This window comes from Schistocerca americana, chromosome 4 (assembly GCF_021461395.2).
Source record: "Schistocerca americana isolate TAMUIC-IGC-003095 chromosome 4, iqSchAmer2.1, whole genome shotgun sequence".
Classification (NCBI taxonomy): Eukaryota; Metazoa; Arthropoda; class Insecta; order Orthoptera; family Acrididae; genus Schistocerca; species Schistocerca americana.
Genome location: NC_060122.1, coordinates 511,725,969 through 511,742,221, shown reverse-complemented (window position 1 = coordinate 511,742,221; position 16,253 = coordinate 511,725,969). Strand labels below are relative to the sequence as shown.

The window sequence follows — 16,253 nt, the reverse complement described above, 5'->3', positions numbered from 1 at the left end:
TCCCGCTAGATTAGAAACACTTCATTATGTTGATGTGTGGATATCTAGAACATCCAATATAAAAGACTTATGAGGGCGCAGAACGCAAAACATTTTCATCCGTGTTTTGACACTTCGTTTTTGCCAAATTCAGATATGATGGACACTCAATGATATGAACTTTGGCCGGCACGCGCTAGAGCCATCTATCGGTAGGTCCGGTAGTTGAGCATCCCTCATTTCGCTAGCCTTTGACTAGTGTCCCTCCAACACCAAATAAACTATTCTTTCACGCCTCAGGATATATCCGCCAACCAATTCCTTCATTTAGTCGAGTTGTACCATAAATTTCTTTTCTCCACAGTCTCGATTCAGTACCTCCTCATTCACTCATCCGATCTAGTAATCTGATCTGCTCTATTCATCTGTAGCATCTGTTCTCTGTCTATAGTGTTTATCTCCAGGTTTCCCTTTTGTACTAGAATGATAATAATTAACAAATTTAACCACACTGTCTACGGATATCACATGGCAAATTGCTTTACTTATCTTACTAACAGTGCAAGCCGCAACATTACTTGATGGACGTCTCACTTGATGCTACAAGAAGTCGCTAATGATTGTCATTAAGTTTCATTTCTAGCGTGACGTGGTGGATCAAAGTTACGTTTAAAATAACAAATCGACTCACAGAATTATTTGGGTTCTTTCTAAAACGGTTCAATGGTTGCTGAGGTATTCGTTTTCGCCTTTGCTTTCAGCTAGCGTGAAACGAATGCATCAGTCATTTTACACACAACTTTTTTATAGCCTTTATTCCATTCTATTATGTCAGAGCAGTACAGCAAGCAGTTTTGAATTATTTCAGTAGTTGCGAAATTATGTTATATCAGTGACGCGTTTCACCCATTTTGGACGTCATCAGATTGTGTGAAACTAGCCGGATATGCAACACATCGGACATAAAGCCATATAAAATATAAAACGGACTAACTTTTACACACTCTGGTGATACCCCAAAAGAGTGAAACGCGTCATTGATATCAAATAATTTCGCAACGAAGACTGTCTTTATTTTGAAACTTTTCATAGCCATTTGTTTTCGTGAAATGTTCCGTCCTCTCTTCCTGACGTGACTGTTGACTTTTTCACTACCATGCTCGGGAAATGAGCGTTGGAGGCAGTTGCCGGATCCCCAATTTGCCCTTCAGAACAAGGTTCTAGGGGAAGTGCTTCGTCGTTGGCTTCTTCCGACCCATTACAAAGTATCATTTACTTGTAGATGTGTGGATGACAGTGATGAGTACTTCTACAGTGCAGTGTTGTGTTTGTTATGGATGAAAGGGAGGGAGATACCAAGTGTTGACGGATTGCCCTCTCCTGTCGAATAACACGTCGGTGGCCGTCCAGCTTAACGTCCCAGACCAATCTCAAACAGTGCCATATGCTCTGAATCCATTAAACACTACGGAGAGGTCTGTAATCTAACCTAGGGCGACATAGTGAAGTCTGAAGATGAGGAACTGTACGCCTCCACGTATCCTGCCTTGCCGTCCCAATATAAGCGATGTAAATTTCTTCCAACACCGCGATTCGAACGTACGCCTTCCAAGAGAGCGTACTGCACAGTCGTGCGGTAGCGATCTCGGCTACGGAGACGAGTGGTGTGACTATGACGTGAGCTTTTTCATACCCCGCAACGGCGATCCTGCAGAACCACATTGCTAACTTTCTCGTTGTTGTCATGTGTGGCTGCCGTTTCGTGACTTTGGTCATGTGTGTTATCTTCAGCAGAAAAAAATACAGTCACTTCTGCATTCAGCCACTAATTTTGTAACGGCTGAAAATAAAGGCACAGGCTCCTTATACATCTTCCTCAAATTTGGACGAAATTTTGTTGAAGATAAAACAGCCCAAAACGAAAACTTTTATGACAACACTGTGTCGCAGCTCGCCTATATGAAAGACGGACGCGACACGAGTACTTAATACAGTAGCATAACTAGAAACATCTCGTAGATCTATCTCACACTTAACGTAAGGCATTCTGGAGTATGTACCAAAATAAGAAAAACAATATTTCATTGTAGGAACGCCATCTCTGTATAAAAAAGCGATAACTTCAACCACTGCGACAGTCCTAGCAAGCAAGCAAGAATGAGCATCGAGAACCTCAATTTTTTTGGAAATTTGTGGTAAGGTCTTATGGGATCAAACTGCTGAGGTCATAGGTCCCTAAGCCTACACACTAGTTAATCTAACTTAAACTAACATACGCTATGGACAACACACACAGCCATGCCCGAGGGAGGATTCGAACCTCCGACTTGTGGAGCCGCACGGACCGTAACAAGGCGCCCCAGACAGCGCGGCTACCCCACGCGGCGCAAACTTTATCAACAACGAGTACCGTATGTACATTTTGTTAGCAAATACGCCACATACTTCTGGAAATAGATAATACGTGCAGTATAATTTGTTCATCGCGTAGGGGTTCCGGGGAGCAAGAAAGTTAGCGATTCCTGTCTACCCCCCCCCCCCCCCCCCCCCCCCCCCCGCTACTCTCTCCTCTTCCCCCACGCCACTGACGCAAATACACTACTGGCACAGGACATGCAGCGTATAAAATGGAAATGTACCTGCCTTTCTCAGGAATCAGAAGTTATGCACGGAATTAGGTGTTGCAGCGATCACTCCTTCGGTGATTTTATATAGTCTAAACTGAAATCTTGTTTCTACTAAGTACAAAATTGAATTATACCTGGCCACGGCGAAAAGTATTATTTACTAACTAGGTTGACGTTGAGCGGAAGGAAGTCAATACCGGCCGGCTTATACCGATACATTCTTTCCCAGAATCCGGCGCGAAAAGTGTTCAAATGGTTCAAATGGCTCTGAGCACTATGGGACTTAACATGTGTGGTCATCAGTCCCGTAGAACTTAGAACTACTTAAACCTAACTAACCTAAGGACATCACACACATCCATGCCCGAGGCAGGATTCGAACCTGCGACCGTAGCAGTCGCGCGGTTCCGGACTGAGCGCCTAGAACCGCTAGACCACCGCGGCCGGCCGCGAAAAGTGCCAAGCTGTATTGCGCGTATAGTAGTCGGGATAACGCCCGCCTCGATAGACGCACAATAAGCGTGGCAGATTGCTAACCGAAGGGACACGTGTTCGATTGCCGGGCAGGTCGGAGATTTTCTCCGCTCGGTGACTGGGTGTGTTGTGTTGTCCTTACGTTCTTGTCGACGTAAACGACGAGAAAATCGGCCGCACTACGCTATCATATCGTCTTTCTATTACTGAGATGGCTGAATATGCACGATCCAAAAGCCAGTAAAGTGGAAAAAGGTAGGATAACAGACGAAACGAATTATAATTACCCAGTAAGGACCCACAAGAGACCACTGATATATTATTAGCAGTGGCTCAAAAGACGTCGGATAAGAAAATTATTATCATGGTTTGTAGACACCATATTCACCATGTACTCGTATACTGCAAGACGCATCGTCATCGGTGGAGTAACTTTGACTCGGGCACAAATATATGTTTGTACTTACCATACGCTATTTGTAAAAGATAAAATGGTTCAAATGGCTCTGAGCACTATGGGACTTAACAGCTGTGGTCATCAGTCCCCTAGAACTTAGAACTACTTAAACCTAACTAACCTAAGGACATCACACACATCCATGCCCGAGGCAGGATTCGAACCTGCGACCGTAGCAGTCGCGCGGTTCCGGACTGCGCGCCTAGAACCGCGAGACTGTAAAAGATATGTTCACATAAATAATGTGGACGGAAGCTTCACAGAAGCGGTATAGAAGGGCAGTCCTGATGCTGTCAGTTTACCTTAAATATTCACGCTCGCAAATTCTCGTCGGAAGTTGGTGGCTTTGAGGCGTCTCTTGAGAGAAAGACCGATGTGTAGGACTGAACAGTTGTTCCGTGTACCTTCCTCATTAGTTCGGTACTAATGACAAAATAGCACTTCATGTCCTCAGAGCCGCTGGTATTTGCTTAGGTATGAGCAAACAGCCGAGGGTAAACTTGTCAGTGTGTGTTCCTCTGCGCTCTCTCTCTCTCTCTCTCTCTCTCTCTCTGACACGCCCATACTCAAGGCTCACTATATTCACTCACGTAGGAGCGCGCGCACTCCCGCACGCACGCACACACACACACACACACACACACACACACAGAGAGAGAGAGAGAGAGAGAGAGGAGTCCTTCCCCTCTGTCAAGTAAGCTACAAATTTCTCAACAAAGTGTCCGAAAAAAAAGAGGTCCTTAATAACCAATGTTGATAATTTGATGATTATACTCCTGAATGTACGGAGCCATCACTTCTGCTCCGATATTAATGGAGTAAGCATATACTGTTTGGGACAATTACTGAGAACATTGATTGGTTTGATGTACTATTTGTTTATCCACATTATCGTCACCATTGCGAGGAGCCAAGGATCACAGTTTGATTTGAAGCATGAAAGTAACGAAGACTATTTTTAAATTTTCTCCCAGTTCTGTATGTATAAATAGCTTCGTAGCTCAGCTGGTGTTAAGTCTTCTCAAGCTATGCGATTCGACTACGTTGCACAGCAGGATTTTTCCGAAAGTTAAAATGATTTACAGTTTTGTTAGTACTTCAAATATAAGAACAATGACAAGTTATTCTGTAGTTCAAGTTCTATAAAGATGTTTCTGTCGTGTCCCTGTTGGTAAACCCTTTCGTGGTCCTTATACCTCGTTTTTTTAATGTTGAATGACTGTTACGCGGAACTTCCATTCTCAGGCACGTCACTTACTGTAAGTCTACGCATATTTACATAGTAAGCTCATAGTGCAGTTTCAATGTTACAGTAGCCACTAAGTTTTCGTAAGACATTACATTATTTGCTCAAGCTATTGTTTAACAGAACTGGTAGAAACTTCGTGTAACATACTTGTTGAATGACATAGCCCCTGATTTTAGGGTTATCTTCGTTCTGGCCTCCGCTCTTATTTCTGTATATCTAATCAGTGCCGTTTTGTAAACTACTGCATCACTGTCGTGCATCTTACTTCGTAATTACCAGTTTCTAGATTTCGCAGCTAACTTTCAGAGAGTGAAGTAGAATAAAAACTTAAGAGTATCGTAAACGGTAAGGCATTCTAGATATTACAAACCACGTCTTGCAGGGGTACTCCTAAGCAACATGCCTAAGGGCCTGCCCCGTGGATGAGCTTGCGGCCTGATTTCTCTGATACAGGCAAAAATGTTGGAAAGGAACAGCAGTCCACTTATTCACGTGTTCTTATAGTCACATTCTACAGATCCGTGTTCGTAATTGCAGCTCTAAGTGAAATGCTGACAATGGCGAATGCACAGTTTTATTTTATGTCGTGTTAATTTTGATCTTGCCAAAGTTTATTTCTATTGTGCGCGTTAGTTTGAAAAGTTCTCAGGCTGGAATGGAAAGAAACAACTTACCTCAGTTATTTTTTTATTTTTGAGTGTAGTCTCCTTGGTTACCAGCGCCCTTGGTCCAGCTATGTTCCAATGTCTTGATTCATTCTAGAAACTTAGATTCCTCCAGGCCTGCAAAATAACCGTCACCTTCAGCTGTCAGATCATCGTTTGAAGAGATTCCACCGAGAAAAATTTGAGCTTGAGGAAGAGATTGAAGTCTGGTGGAGCCAAATCAGGCGAATAAGGCGGGTGTATCCTGTATTTTTGCCATGCAGCGGCATTTGCGTGTGGGTGTACATTGCCTTGATGAAAGATGAATTTCTTCCTTGCCAATACTGGCTTTTTTTCACCCATCTTTCGCTGTAGTTCGTCCAGAAGGTTAGCGTGGTATTGTTCCGTAATTGTTTGACCGGTGGGGAGATTATCTATCAGCAGAATCCCTTTCGCATACTAGGAAACTGACACCTTGACCTTTCCGGCCGACCGTATTGCTTTTGCTTTCATGGTGGTGGTGGTGGTGGTGGTGGTGGTGAATCAATATTTTCCCACGGATTTGACTGTTGTTGTGTACCTGGGATATAGTAATGGATCCAAGGTTCAGCTCTCGTCATAAACCGACGCAAAAATATTGTTGGTTGCTCTGAAAACGGATCAAATATTGTTCGGACAATTGCATTTTGATGCGTTTCTGATCCTCCATCTAGCAGAAAATTTTCTCATATCGGATTCCAGTGTTAAAATGAGATATGCTCGTTCAGGTTGCATCCCTACAGTTTCAACAACTTCTCGCACTTTCAGTCGGCGATCCTTCATTTCCATTTTATGCACTTTGTAATGCTTTCTAGTGCAGTGGTGCGTCTTAGCCGATCACTAAGCGGACCATCACTAAGCTGCCCGTCTAAATTTTAAACGCGTTTGTCCACTTGAGAACATCCGAATATGAAGGAGCAGAGTCGCCCAGTGTCTTCTGAAAAGCCGGGATGAATTCTCTTTGCATTCATACCTCTCAATAAGAAGTACTTAACCACTGCTCGAATCTCGATTTTTTTCGATCTTCCCAAATCACTAGTCGGGAACAACAACAGAGAAACGACCGCATCACAGCTGTCTAACGAGAACACTGACACGTCACGTGTTTATTCATAAAGCATGACCTATTATTACGCTGGAAACCTCGTTGCACTAGCGGTGACATCTAGTGGTGATTATTAGAACTTCCATCATAGTTCTTACAGCATTCACGTGACACATGTACTTCTCAAATATTAGGACGAGTACTTTTCAAATCATGTGTGTGAATTAGAATTTCTTCGAAGATATGCTAAAGTGATGCACTAAGCACTGATGTAAACACATTATTATTATTATTATGTCCGCAGCACGTTATCTAGTCATCTTCATCGACGCAAAAGTCGCCGCAGTGGCGTCAATTAGAATAACTTGCACCAGGCGGCAGAATTATCCCAGACGAGGCTCTCCCGGCCAGTAATGCCTTACGGCCATTTCATTATTATTATATTAAAACAATATGTGACAATGTAATTAGACATTTTGTTATTGCAATAAACCATTTTTCATATTTATTGTTATTATTATTAACTACTAGGCATTTATGGCACATTGAAAGTGGTGGACTGCAAATTATATTTCGGAGAGAGAAAAAGATGGGAGGGGAGGATAAAAATAGTAATAAAATGTAGTGGTCTTAATAGAACTACTGCAGTAGTTTTCTTTGAACTCAATCGAAATCATTTTCCGAGTCTGTAAGTGCGTTGTGAATAGCTGCATTGAATTATCTGTTGTTTCTGATAATAGTCGTTGATGAGCATCGTTTCCTATAGCTAGGCTGAACTTCACAGAGTTTTATTTCGCTGTAAGCTTTTTGCTATTGTTTAATACCCTTGAGAATCATTTGTGCCCACTATTTAGCACACTTACACATCTGTAATCGGCTCTATCATTTGTATTGCTCTTGTTAAAAGTGGCAGTTACTTTGGCTATTTTCCATCGTTCTTGGTCCCAGCAAACACTAAGGTAGTCGATACGTCCTCCTTCCTTGAGTTGTAATCCGCATACTTAATTAATTATGTACTATTACGTAGGGGCTTCAAAAAGTAAGTTACACATGTCGTATCACACTAACAAGGGGAGGCCGGCATTTGTGAAATTCAGATTCAATTCATACTGCGCATAATAGAAGCTCATGGCCAGAGGTGTAATGTGGCAAAGCACCAAGATGCACTTCTCAGCCGTTGTCGAGAAAATCGAGTTAAAAGAAACCGTTGCGGTGAAATACTCTCTACGATTATTAATTTTTTATAGCGTCGTGGCGCAGCGGTAAACGCTCAGGTTCATAATCTAAAAGTCGCCGGATCGAATCTCGCGCCATGCAACTTTTTTTTATTATTTGTTTTTTTGTAATTCAAATATATATATATATATATATATATATATATATATATATATATATATATATATATATATAATTCCCAGCAATCAGTTGCAACAATTATGCATATAATAAGTTGTTAAAAGTCGTTTGTCGTGGAAAAATAAAACTTGAAATAAAACACAGTATCACAAATAGTATTCAAGTGGATACAATTTACTGAAAAGTACGGTATACAGTCGCACATAATTAACAATTAGTGACCAGAAGTAGCTGGAGTATCGCACGAACCAGAGTGATAGTTATCACAGAAACATGGGAAGCAGAAAACAGCACGACATCGAGCACATCTGATAAACGATGCGTTTTTACAAGAACAATTGTTTTTTAAATTATCTGTTGGGAAACACACCTGATTGACATTCTGAAAAAATTATTCTATCGTTCGTCAGGTTTGATGCATACCACGCGTATCGTATCATATCGGCAAAAACCGGAGAAGACAATTGATGGTGGACGATGGATATATATATATATATATATATATATATATATGTGTGTGTGTGTGTGTGTGTGTATACATTTGAATTACAAAAAACAAAATAAAAAAAATTTGCACAGCGCGAGATTCGATCCAGTGACCTTCGGATTACGAACCCGAGCACTTACCACTGCGCCACGACGCTGTAGGAAACTTTAAATCGTAGTGAGTATTTCACCGTAACGGTTTCTTTTAACTGTCGATTTTTCTCGACAATGGCTGAGAAGTGCATCTTGGTGCTTTGCCACATTACACCTCTGGCCATGAGCTTTTATTATGCACAGTATGAATCGAATCTGAATTTCACAATTGGCGGCCTCCCCTTGTAAGAGCATTGCACAACAAGAGTGGCGTATTGTACAGGCTCCTGATTTTACTACAGAGATGGTTTTGCTGCAGTACGCATAATAGGCACGTCACAGTGTGGGAGTGAAATGGGGCGGTACGATTATTGTTGGCAAAACGTATAAATTGCGATAGAAATTCACTGTCAAATTCTGGCGGTATATGGAATAAGTACAGTATCGCGTCCAGAAGTAGTGTTATGGTGCCAACGATTTTACCAGGACCGCGTACACAGGGTGATGCTGAACGGGAAGGAAGGTCACCGACGTCGGTCACAGACGACAGTGTCCAGTCAACCGAGGAACTGATTCTCAGCAGCTGCAAGGACGTTCACACGGCGGTTCTCGAATGGCTCCGTGACCAAAGACCATATTCCTATCGTCGAGCAACTGAACGATTGGTAGAACGTTCCGACTGTTCTTTTTCAGAGACTTTATGACTAATACTAAAAAGTAGAGTCATGTATCTGTGTCACTTTGAACTGTAGTGCAACATTCAGTAGAAGTTACTGGCGTGTCATAATAATGTTTAGCTTACTTTCTGAAGTCCGGTCGTATTTTAATATGCAAGGCCCTTCACATACTTGGATTCCTTGAGGCCATCATTCAGTTCTGATATTGTCAGATAGTCTACAGCCTATACCGTCCAGTTGTATGACAGACTTTTCTTGATTATAATTCTTGTTTGTTTAATACAATTGATTTGGTCTACTTATTTTCTTTTTTTATTAAATTCTTTCATAATTTCATATGCAAAGTCTGTCGTCTAACTTTTCGTACGCTGTGTTAGGCTGTGTAGGAGGGAGTTGACTTTATGCTGCAGACGTCGTTTAAGAACGGCATTTTCGGAATTCCATCCCAATGGCGGTGAAAGAGGGGATGAACGATTTTTTGAAAATATGCCGCTATTAAGCCAATTTTGAAGTTAGACTTACAAAAATTGGTATTTAGTTTCTCGGTCAGAAATAAAAAAATACGTGTTTCAGCATTTTTGTAAATTTAGCCTCTAAGAGCTTGAAACAGCAGATGAAAATTTTAAAAAAATAAGTCATCATTAAAGAACCACTGAAGTATTTTTAAAGCTACATCTGTGAAAACTGGTATTTGGTTTCTCGATTACATAGAAAAAATACATGCTTCATATGTTAGGAAACTGAACTCGTAAGGGAGTGAAATAGGGGATGGAATGTTCTATGAAAATATTTCATTGTGAAAGCATTTTTAAAGCTAATCCTAGGAATATCTGTATTTGACTTCTCGTTTAGAAGTTAAAAGAAAAAGATACTGTTTCACTGCTTTTGGAAATTCAACCCCTAAGGGGGTGAAATTGGGGATGAAAATATTTCCTTATATTAATAAAAAAAATTAAATCTAAATCTATGAAAATTGGTATTTCACATCTCTGTTAGATATGAAGAAAGAAGGCAAAATGCATGATTTACAAAACCGTGGACTACAGCTATCAGAATAGCTTTTTGATCTGAAATACATCCGAAAAAACCACACTTTTAGGGCCTTAATTAGCGTGAAAAGTGTGGAAGGTGTTGCAAAATCTGAATAACATAAAAATTCGATTAAAGAAAAACAAATCTGTGCAGGCCATACAGTCTACGTGGGCGTTGAGTTAGAAATGTACAATAACGTATCAGGTAATAGAAAGAAACGCGAAACCCTACTGATGTCTGGTTAGTAAAATGTTACTGTTAGGCTACTAGCGCTCTGTTGTACACTGAAGAGCCAAAGAAACTAGCACACCTGTAACATGGCGTAGGACCCCCGCGAGCGCGCAGAAGTGCCGCAACACGACGTGTCATGGACTCAACTAATGTCTAAAGCAGTTCTGGAGGGAATTGACACCATGAATCCTGCAGGGCTGTCCATAAATCCGTAAGAGTACGAGGGGGGTGGAGATTTCTTCTCAACAGCACGTTGCAAAGCATCCCAGATATGCTCATTAATATTCGTGTCTGGGGAGTTTGGTGGCCAGTAGAAGTGTTTAAACTCCGAAGAGTGTTTCTGGAATCACTCTGTAGGAATTGTGGACGTGTGGGGCGTCGTATTGTCCTGCTGGAAGTGCCCAAGTCCATCGGATTGCAGAATGAGCATGAATGGATACAGGTGATTAGTCGGGATGCTTATGTACGCGTCACCTGTGAGAGTCATATCTAGGCGTGTCCCATATCACTCTAACTGCACACTCCCCATACCAGCACAGAGCCTCCACCAGCTTGAACAGTCCCCTGCTGACATGCAAGGTCCATGGATGCCTGAGTTTGTCTCCACACTCTACACGTCCATCCGCTCGGCGTAAAGCTTTGTGTCGTGCAGTCATCAAGGGTACACAAGTGGGCGGTCGGCTCCGAAAGCCCGTATGGATTATGTTTCATTGAATGGTTTGCACGTCGACACTTGTTGATGGCCCAACATTGAAATCTGCAGCAATTTGCGGAAGGATTGCTGTTCTGTCACGTTGAGCGGTTTTCCTCTGTCATCGCTGGTCCCGTTCTTGCAATATTTTTTTCCGGCCGCAGTGATGTCGGAGATTTAATGTTTTACCAGATTCCTGATATTCACGGTAGACTTGTGAAATGGTCGTACGGAAAAATCCCCACTTCATCGCTGCATCGCAAATACTGTTCAAATGTTCAAATGTGTGTGAAATCTTATGGGACTCAACTGCTAAAGTCATCAGTCCCTAAGCTTACATACTACTTAACCTGAATTATCCTAAGGACAAACTCACTCACCCATGCCCGAGGGAGGACTCGAACCTCCGCCGGGACCAGCCGCACAGTCCATGACTGCAGCGCCCAAGACCGCTCGGCTAATCCCGCGCGGCGCAAATACTGTGTCCCATCGCTCGTCCGTTGACTATAACACATCGTTCAAACTCAAATCGTGATAATCTGCCACTGTAGCAGCAGTAACCGATCTAACAAGTGGGCCAGACACTTGTTGTCTTGTATAGGCGTTGCCGACCGCAGCGCCGTATTTTACCTGTATACGTCGCTCTGTGTTTGAATACCCATGCCTATACTAGTTTCTTCGGCGCTTCAGTGTGTATGTGTGTGAGTTTGCGTGTACTGGAACGGTGGTGTTGCTGTACGCTGCAGGTCGGCGGGCGTGACGCCGGAGATGGACGCGACGGGCTCGGTGGCGGCGGTGGAGGCGGCGCTGGGCAGGCTGGGCAAGACGCGCGACGAGCTGGAGGCGCTGTGGGACGCGCGCAAGCTGCGCCTCGACCTGTGCCTGCGGCTGCGCCTGTTCGAGCGCGACGCGCTGGAGGTGTCCTCGCAGCTGGACCTCTGGTCCGACCAGCTGCAGCGCGCCGACACGTGCCGCGACGCCGCCCAGGCCGAGGCCATGCTGCGCCTGCACAACGAGAGCGTCGCGCGCATGCAGGCCACCACCTTCGCCGTGCTCCAGCAGGGCCAGGAGCTCGCGCAGGTACACTCTCCCATCTCTGTTCTCCACCCCAATGGTGGAAGTTTTCTGCTCCTCACTTAAGGCGTCTCCCAGGTCACAAAACTGGGACCCTTGTTCACACAGCACAGGTTCTCCGCGAAGTCCCATTATAACTTCAAAAAAATTTTTGTGCCAGAGTTTTAGATTGTGGGCCACTCATCGCTCCTAGAATTCTATTGTATCGCTTGCACCTTGTCCCGCATTGTGCACGGGGTTGGCGTGGTTAATTCGGATTTGGCATGTTAGTGTGAAGGGGTGGTCGGATGTCCTTCCTGCTGCCGCCCTGTACCCCCCGGGACGGAATTGGAGTACCTCGTCTGTCTGCATCTAGTATAAATCGTAGAAAAGTGCAGATGCGTTTCAAATGTCTGTGAGTCGTGTAACTGTGGCGGGACGTGGGGACCAGCCCAGTATTCACCTAGAGGTATGTGGAAAACCGCCTGAAAACCACATCCGGGCTGGCCGGCACACGGGCCCTCATCGTTAATCCGGCGAGCGGATTATATCCGGGGCTGGCACGCCTACCCGAGTCCGGGAAGCGGCGCATTAGTGCTCTCGGCTAACCCGGCAGGTTCGTCGCTCCTAGAATATCGAGGTGAAATTTAAGTTCTGGCCGTATACGGATCAACATTGCAGCATCCAATTCCCTGATACAGGATGAGAGTTACTGAACTATATGGAATACAAAATTGTTCAAATGCCTCTGAGCACTATGGGACTTAAACTTCTGAGGTCATCAGTCCTCTAGAACTTAGAACTACTTAAACGAAACTAACCTAAGAACATCACACACATCCGTGCCCGAGGCACGATTCGAACCTGCGTCCGGAGAGGTTGCGCCGTTCCAGACTGTAGCGTCTAGAACCGCTCGGCCACCCCAGCCGGCATATGGAATAAAATCCTCTTAACTTTTCAACAGTTCGTGTTAGGATGTTCAAATTGCACTGTTGGCTGAAGGGCATGATGGAAATTAGTATTGTTTGGCTTAGCAATGAAGCCCACTTTCATTTGGACAGGTTCGTCAATAAGGGAACTTTGCGAATTTGGCAGACTGAGATTCTGCATTTCGCGATCGAGATATCTCTTCATCGTCAGAGGATGACTCTGTGGTGTACAGTGTCCAGTCACGGAATTATTGGTGTAATATTCCTTGATGGCACGATGACTACCAAATTGTACGTGAAGGTTTTGGAAGGTGATTTCATCCCATTATCCAAAGTAACCCTGATTTCGACAGGATGTTGACCCTGTCGAACCAGGAGTGTTCGGTGTCCTGGAAGAGCATTCTTGGTCTGGTGTACCCAGAGACCACTGGCACAGGCCTGAATTGGCGGCCGTAATCTCCAGATCTGAACATGTGGGACTCCTTTTTGTGGGGCTATATTAAAGACAAGGTGTACAGCAACAACCCCAAAACCACTGCTGAGCCAAAAGTAGTCATTCAGGAGATCATCAACAGCATCAATGTTCCAGCACTTCAGCAGGTCATGCACAATTTCGCTATTTGTCTGCGCCACATCATCATCAATGACGGCAGGCATATCAAACATGTAATAACTTACATCCAAATATCTCTAGTGATGTTTACAGGTTCAATAAAGTGTGTGCTCGCCACAGTTTGTGTTGAACTTACGTGTTTTTTATTTTTATTTTATTTTTATTTTTTATTTTTCATGTAGTTCAGTAATTGTCACCTTGTATAAGGGAACTTTGCGAATTTGGCAGACTGAGATTCCGCATTTCGCGATCGAGATGTCTCTTCACCGTCAGAGGATGACTCTGTGGTGTACAGTGTCCAGTCACGGAATTACTGGTGTAATATTCCTTGATGGCACGATGACTACCAAATTGTACGTGAAGGTTTTGGAAGGTAATTTCATCCCATTATCCAAAGTAACCCTGATTTCGACAGGATGTTGACCCTGTCGAACCAGAAGTGTTCGGTGTCCTGGAAGAGCATTCTTGGTCTGGTGTACCCAGAGACCACTGGCACGGGCCTGAATTGGCGGCCGTAATCTCCAGATCTGAACATGTGGGACTCCTTTTTGTGGGGCTATATTAAAGACAAGGTGTACAGCAACAACCCCAAAACCACTGCTGAGCCAAAAGTAGTCATTCAGGAGATCATCAACAGCATCAATGTTCCAGCACTTCAGCAGGTCATGCACAATTTCGCTATTTGTCTGCGCCACATCATCATCAATGACGGCAGGCATATCAAACATGTAATAACTTAAATCCAAATATCTCTAGTGATGTTTACAGGTTCAATAAAGTGTGTGCTCGCCACAGTTTGTGTTGAACTTGCGTGTTTTTTATTTTTATTTTATTTTTATTTTTTATTTTTCATGTAGTTCAGTAATTGTCACCTTGTATATGGAGAAAGGATAGCAATGTTATTGACTGGTGTTGTCTAGATATGATCCTTCATGTAACCACATAAAAAGAAGTCTAAAGGCGTGACACTGGGAGAGTACAGTGGGCCACCCGATGCGACTATCACTACCCATCTACCTCTCAGGAAAAAGAGTCATCTAGCACATCCCACACATTAAAATCCAGTGTGAGCATCAGCATCATGCTGCAAAATGAAGGACGGCTGCAGGTCTTCAATCTGTGGTAGCAGGAACTGTTAGAGTGCATCCAGGTCAACATTTCTTGTTAGGATTTTCTCTGCAGAGAAAACCTAATCTTATCATCCTATTGTGTATTATGCCACAGCAAACATTAATCTTCATGCTATTGAGGATGTGTTTTCATGTGTCGTGTAGGTTTTTGGAGCCCATAATCCTGGCATTGTGGCAAGCATCTATGGAGGGCAGCATGAAACGTGCAAATGCACAAAATATATGACAATGGTTTGACTGCAATATTTGTGTCATTAGCACTTTGTACAGAAAAAGGCATAACCACATTTGTAACATTTTATCAACAGGTGATCTCAATTTCTGAAATTTCCATGATGCACAAGTTGACCTCTCAATGCTCCAATGAAATGCAGTTTACAATCTGTTAACATATACTTGAGGCACAGGGCGACAACCACTTCAAGGAAAGTCTTTGACACTGCCTATTTCTGTAACATCGTTGAACCACATTATGCTTCCCTTTGCTGATGGTGCTCTGCCTTATTGGAGTCAGTAATTCGACACTACTGTTGTCACAGGTTTGGATCCTGCATACCACATGACACATTGCCCCTGCTCTTGATCTCCCACCATTTTGATCTGCAACAAAGGGCAAAGCAAAAGACTTTGAGAGCTGCTAAACATTTTACAGCAGATCACGTTACTCTATCTCTAGTAGTTTCCAGGCTGCAATATTTTGAAATGATAGTGGGATTTTATCAACACCTTGTGTTTCAGTGACCTGGCACACCATATATATAATAACTTCAGACTTTGCCAATGATGAAATTGTATGTTATGAAGCACTATCTCAAAGAAAGCTGAACAAATATCCAAGCAGTTCTCAGAAAGATTTCAAAATCTCTAAACATTGGTAACTTGCCTCAAAAGTACAGATATGTGGAATTGTGTGCATCATAAAACACAAAAAATTGTATTCTATGACTATAACATCAGTGAGTCACTATTAGAATAAGTCAACTTGCACAGTTACCTCAGTCTAACAATTTGTGTGGATATGAAATTAAATGATCACATCACCTTACCATAGGTAGACTTTGATCCCTTGGAAAAATACTGATACAAATGCAATGAGTCTACAAAGGAGAATGCTTACAAAACAGTTGTGTGATTTGTACTAGGGTATTGCTCAAGTGTGTAGGATCAACACCAAATAGATCTAAAAGTGGATCGTGAACATATGTAAAGAAAAACAGAATGCATTGCCATAGGCTTGTTTAACTCACATGACAGTGTCACTGAAATGCTGAAAAACGTAGTGTGGGAAATGCTTGAATGCATAAGCCAATCATCCCATCGAATCCTAGTTGCAAAGTTTTAAGAACCAGTATTAGCTGGGGAATCTGTGAATATACTTCTTTGTCCCAGTAAGGACTGCAAAGGCCAGATTAGACACAGAGGAATTTAAGCAGTCATTCTTCACATGC

General features: G+C 43.0%; 1 protein-coding gene across 1 annotated transcript in view; it reads left to right on the top strand.

The window, feature by feature from the left end:
• Positions 1-16,253, top strand: part of LOC124612449 (kalirin) — a 1,731,149-nt gene that overhangs the window by 938,532 nt on the left and 776,364 nt on the right. The window contains exon 15 of the mRNA XM_047140672.1: positions 11,827-12,160. Coding sequence (XP_046996628.1) covers positions 11,827-12,160 — 334 coding nt within the window. The remainder of the gene's footprint in view (positions 1-11,826; positions 12,161-16,253) is intronic.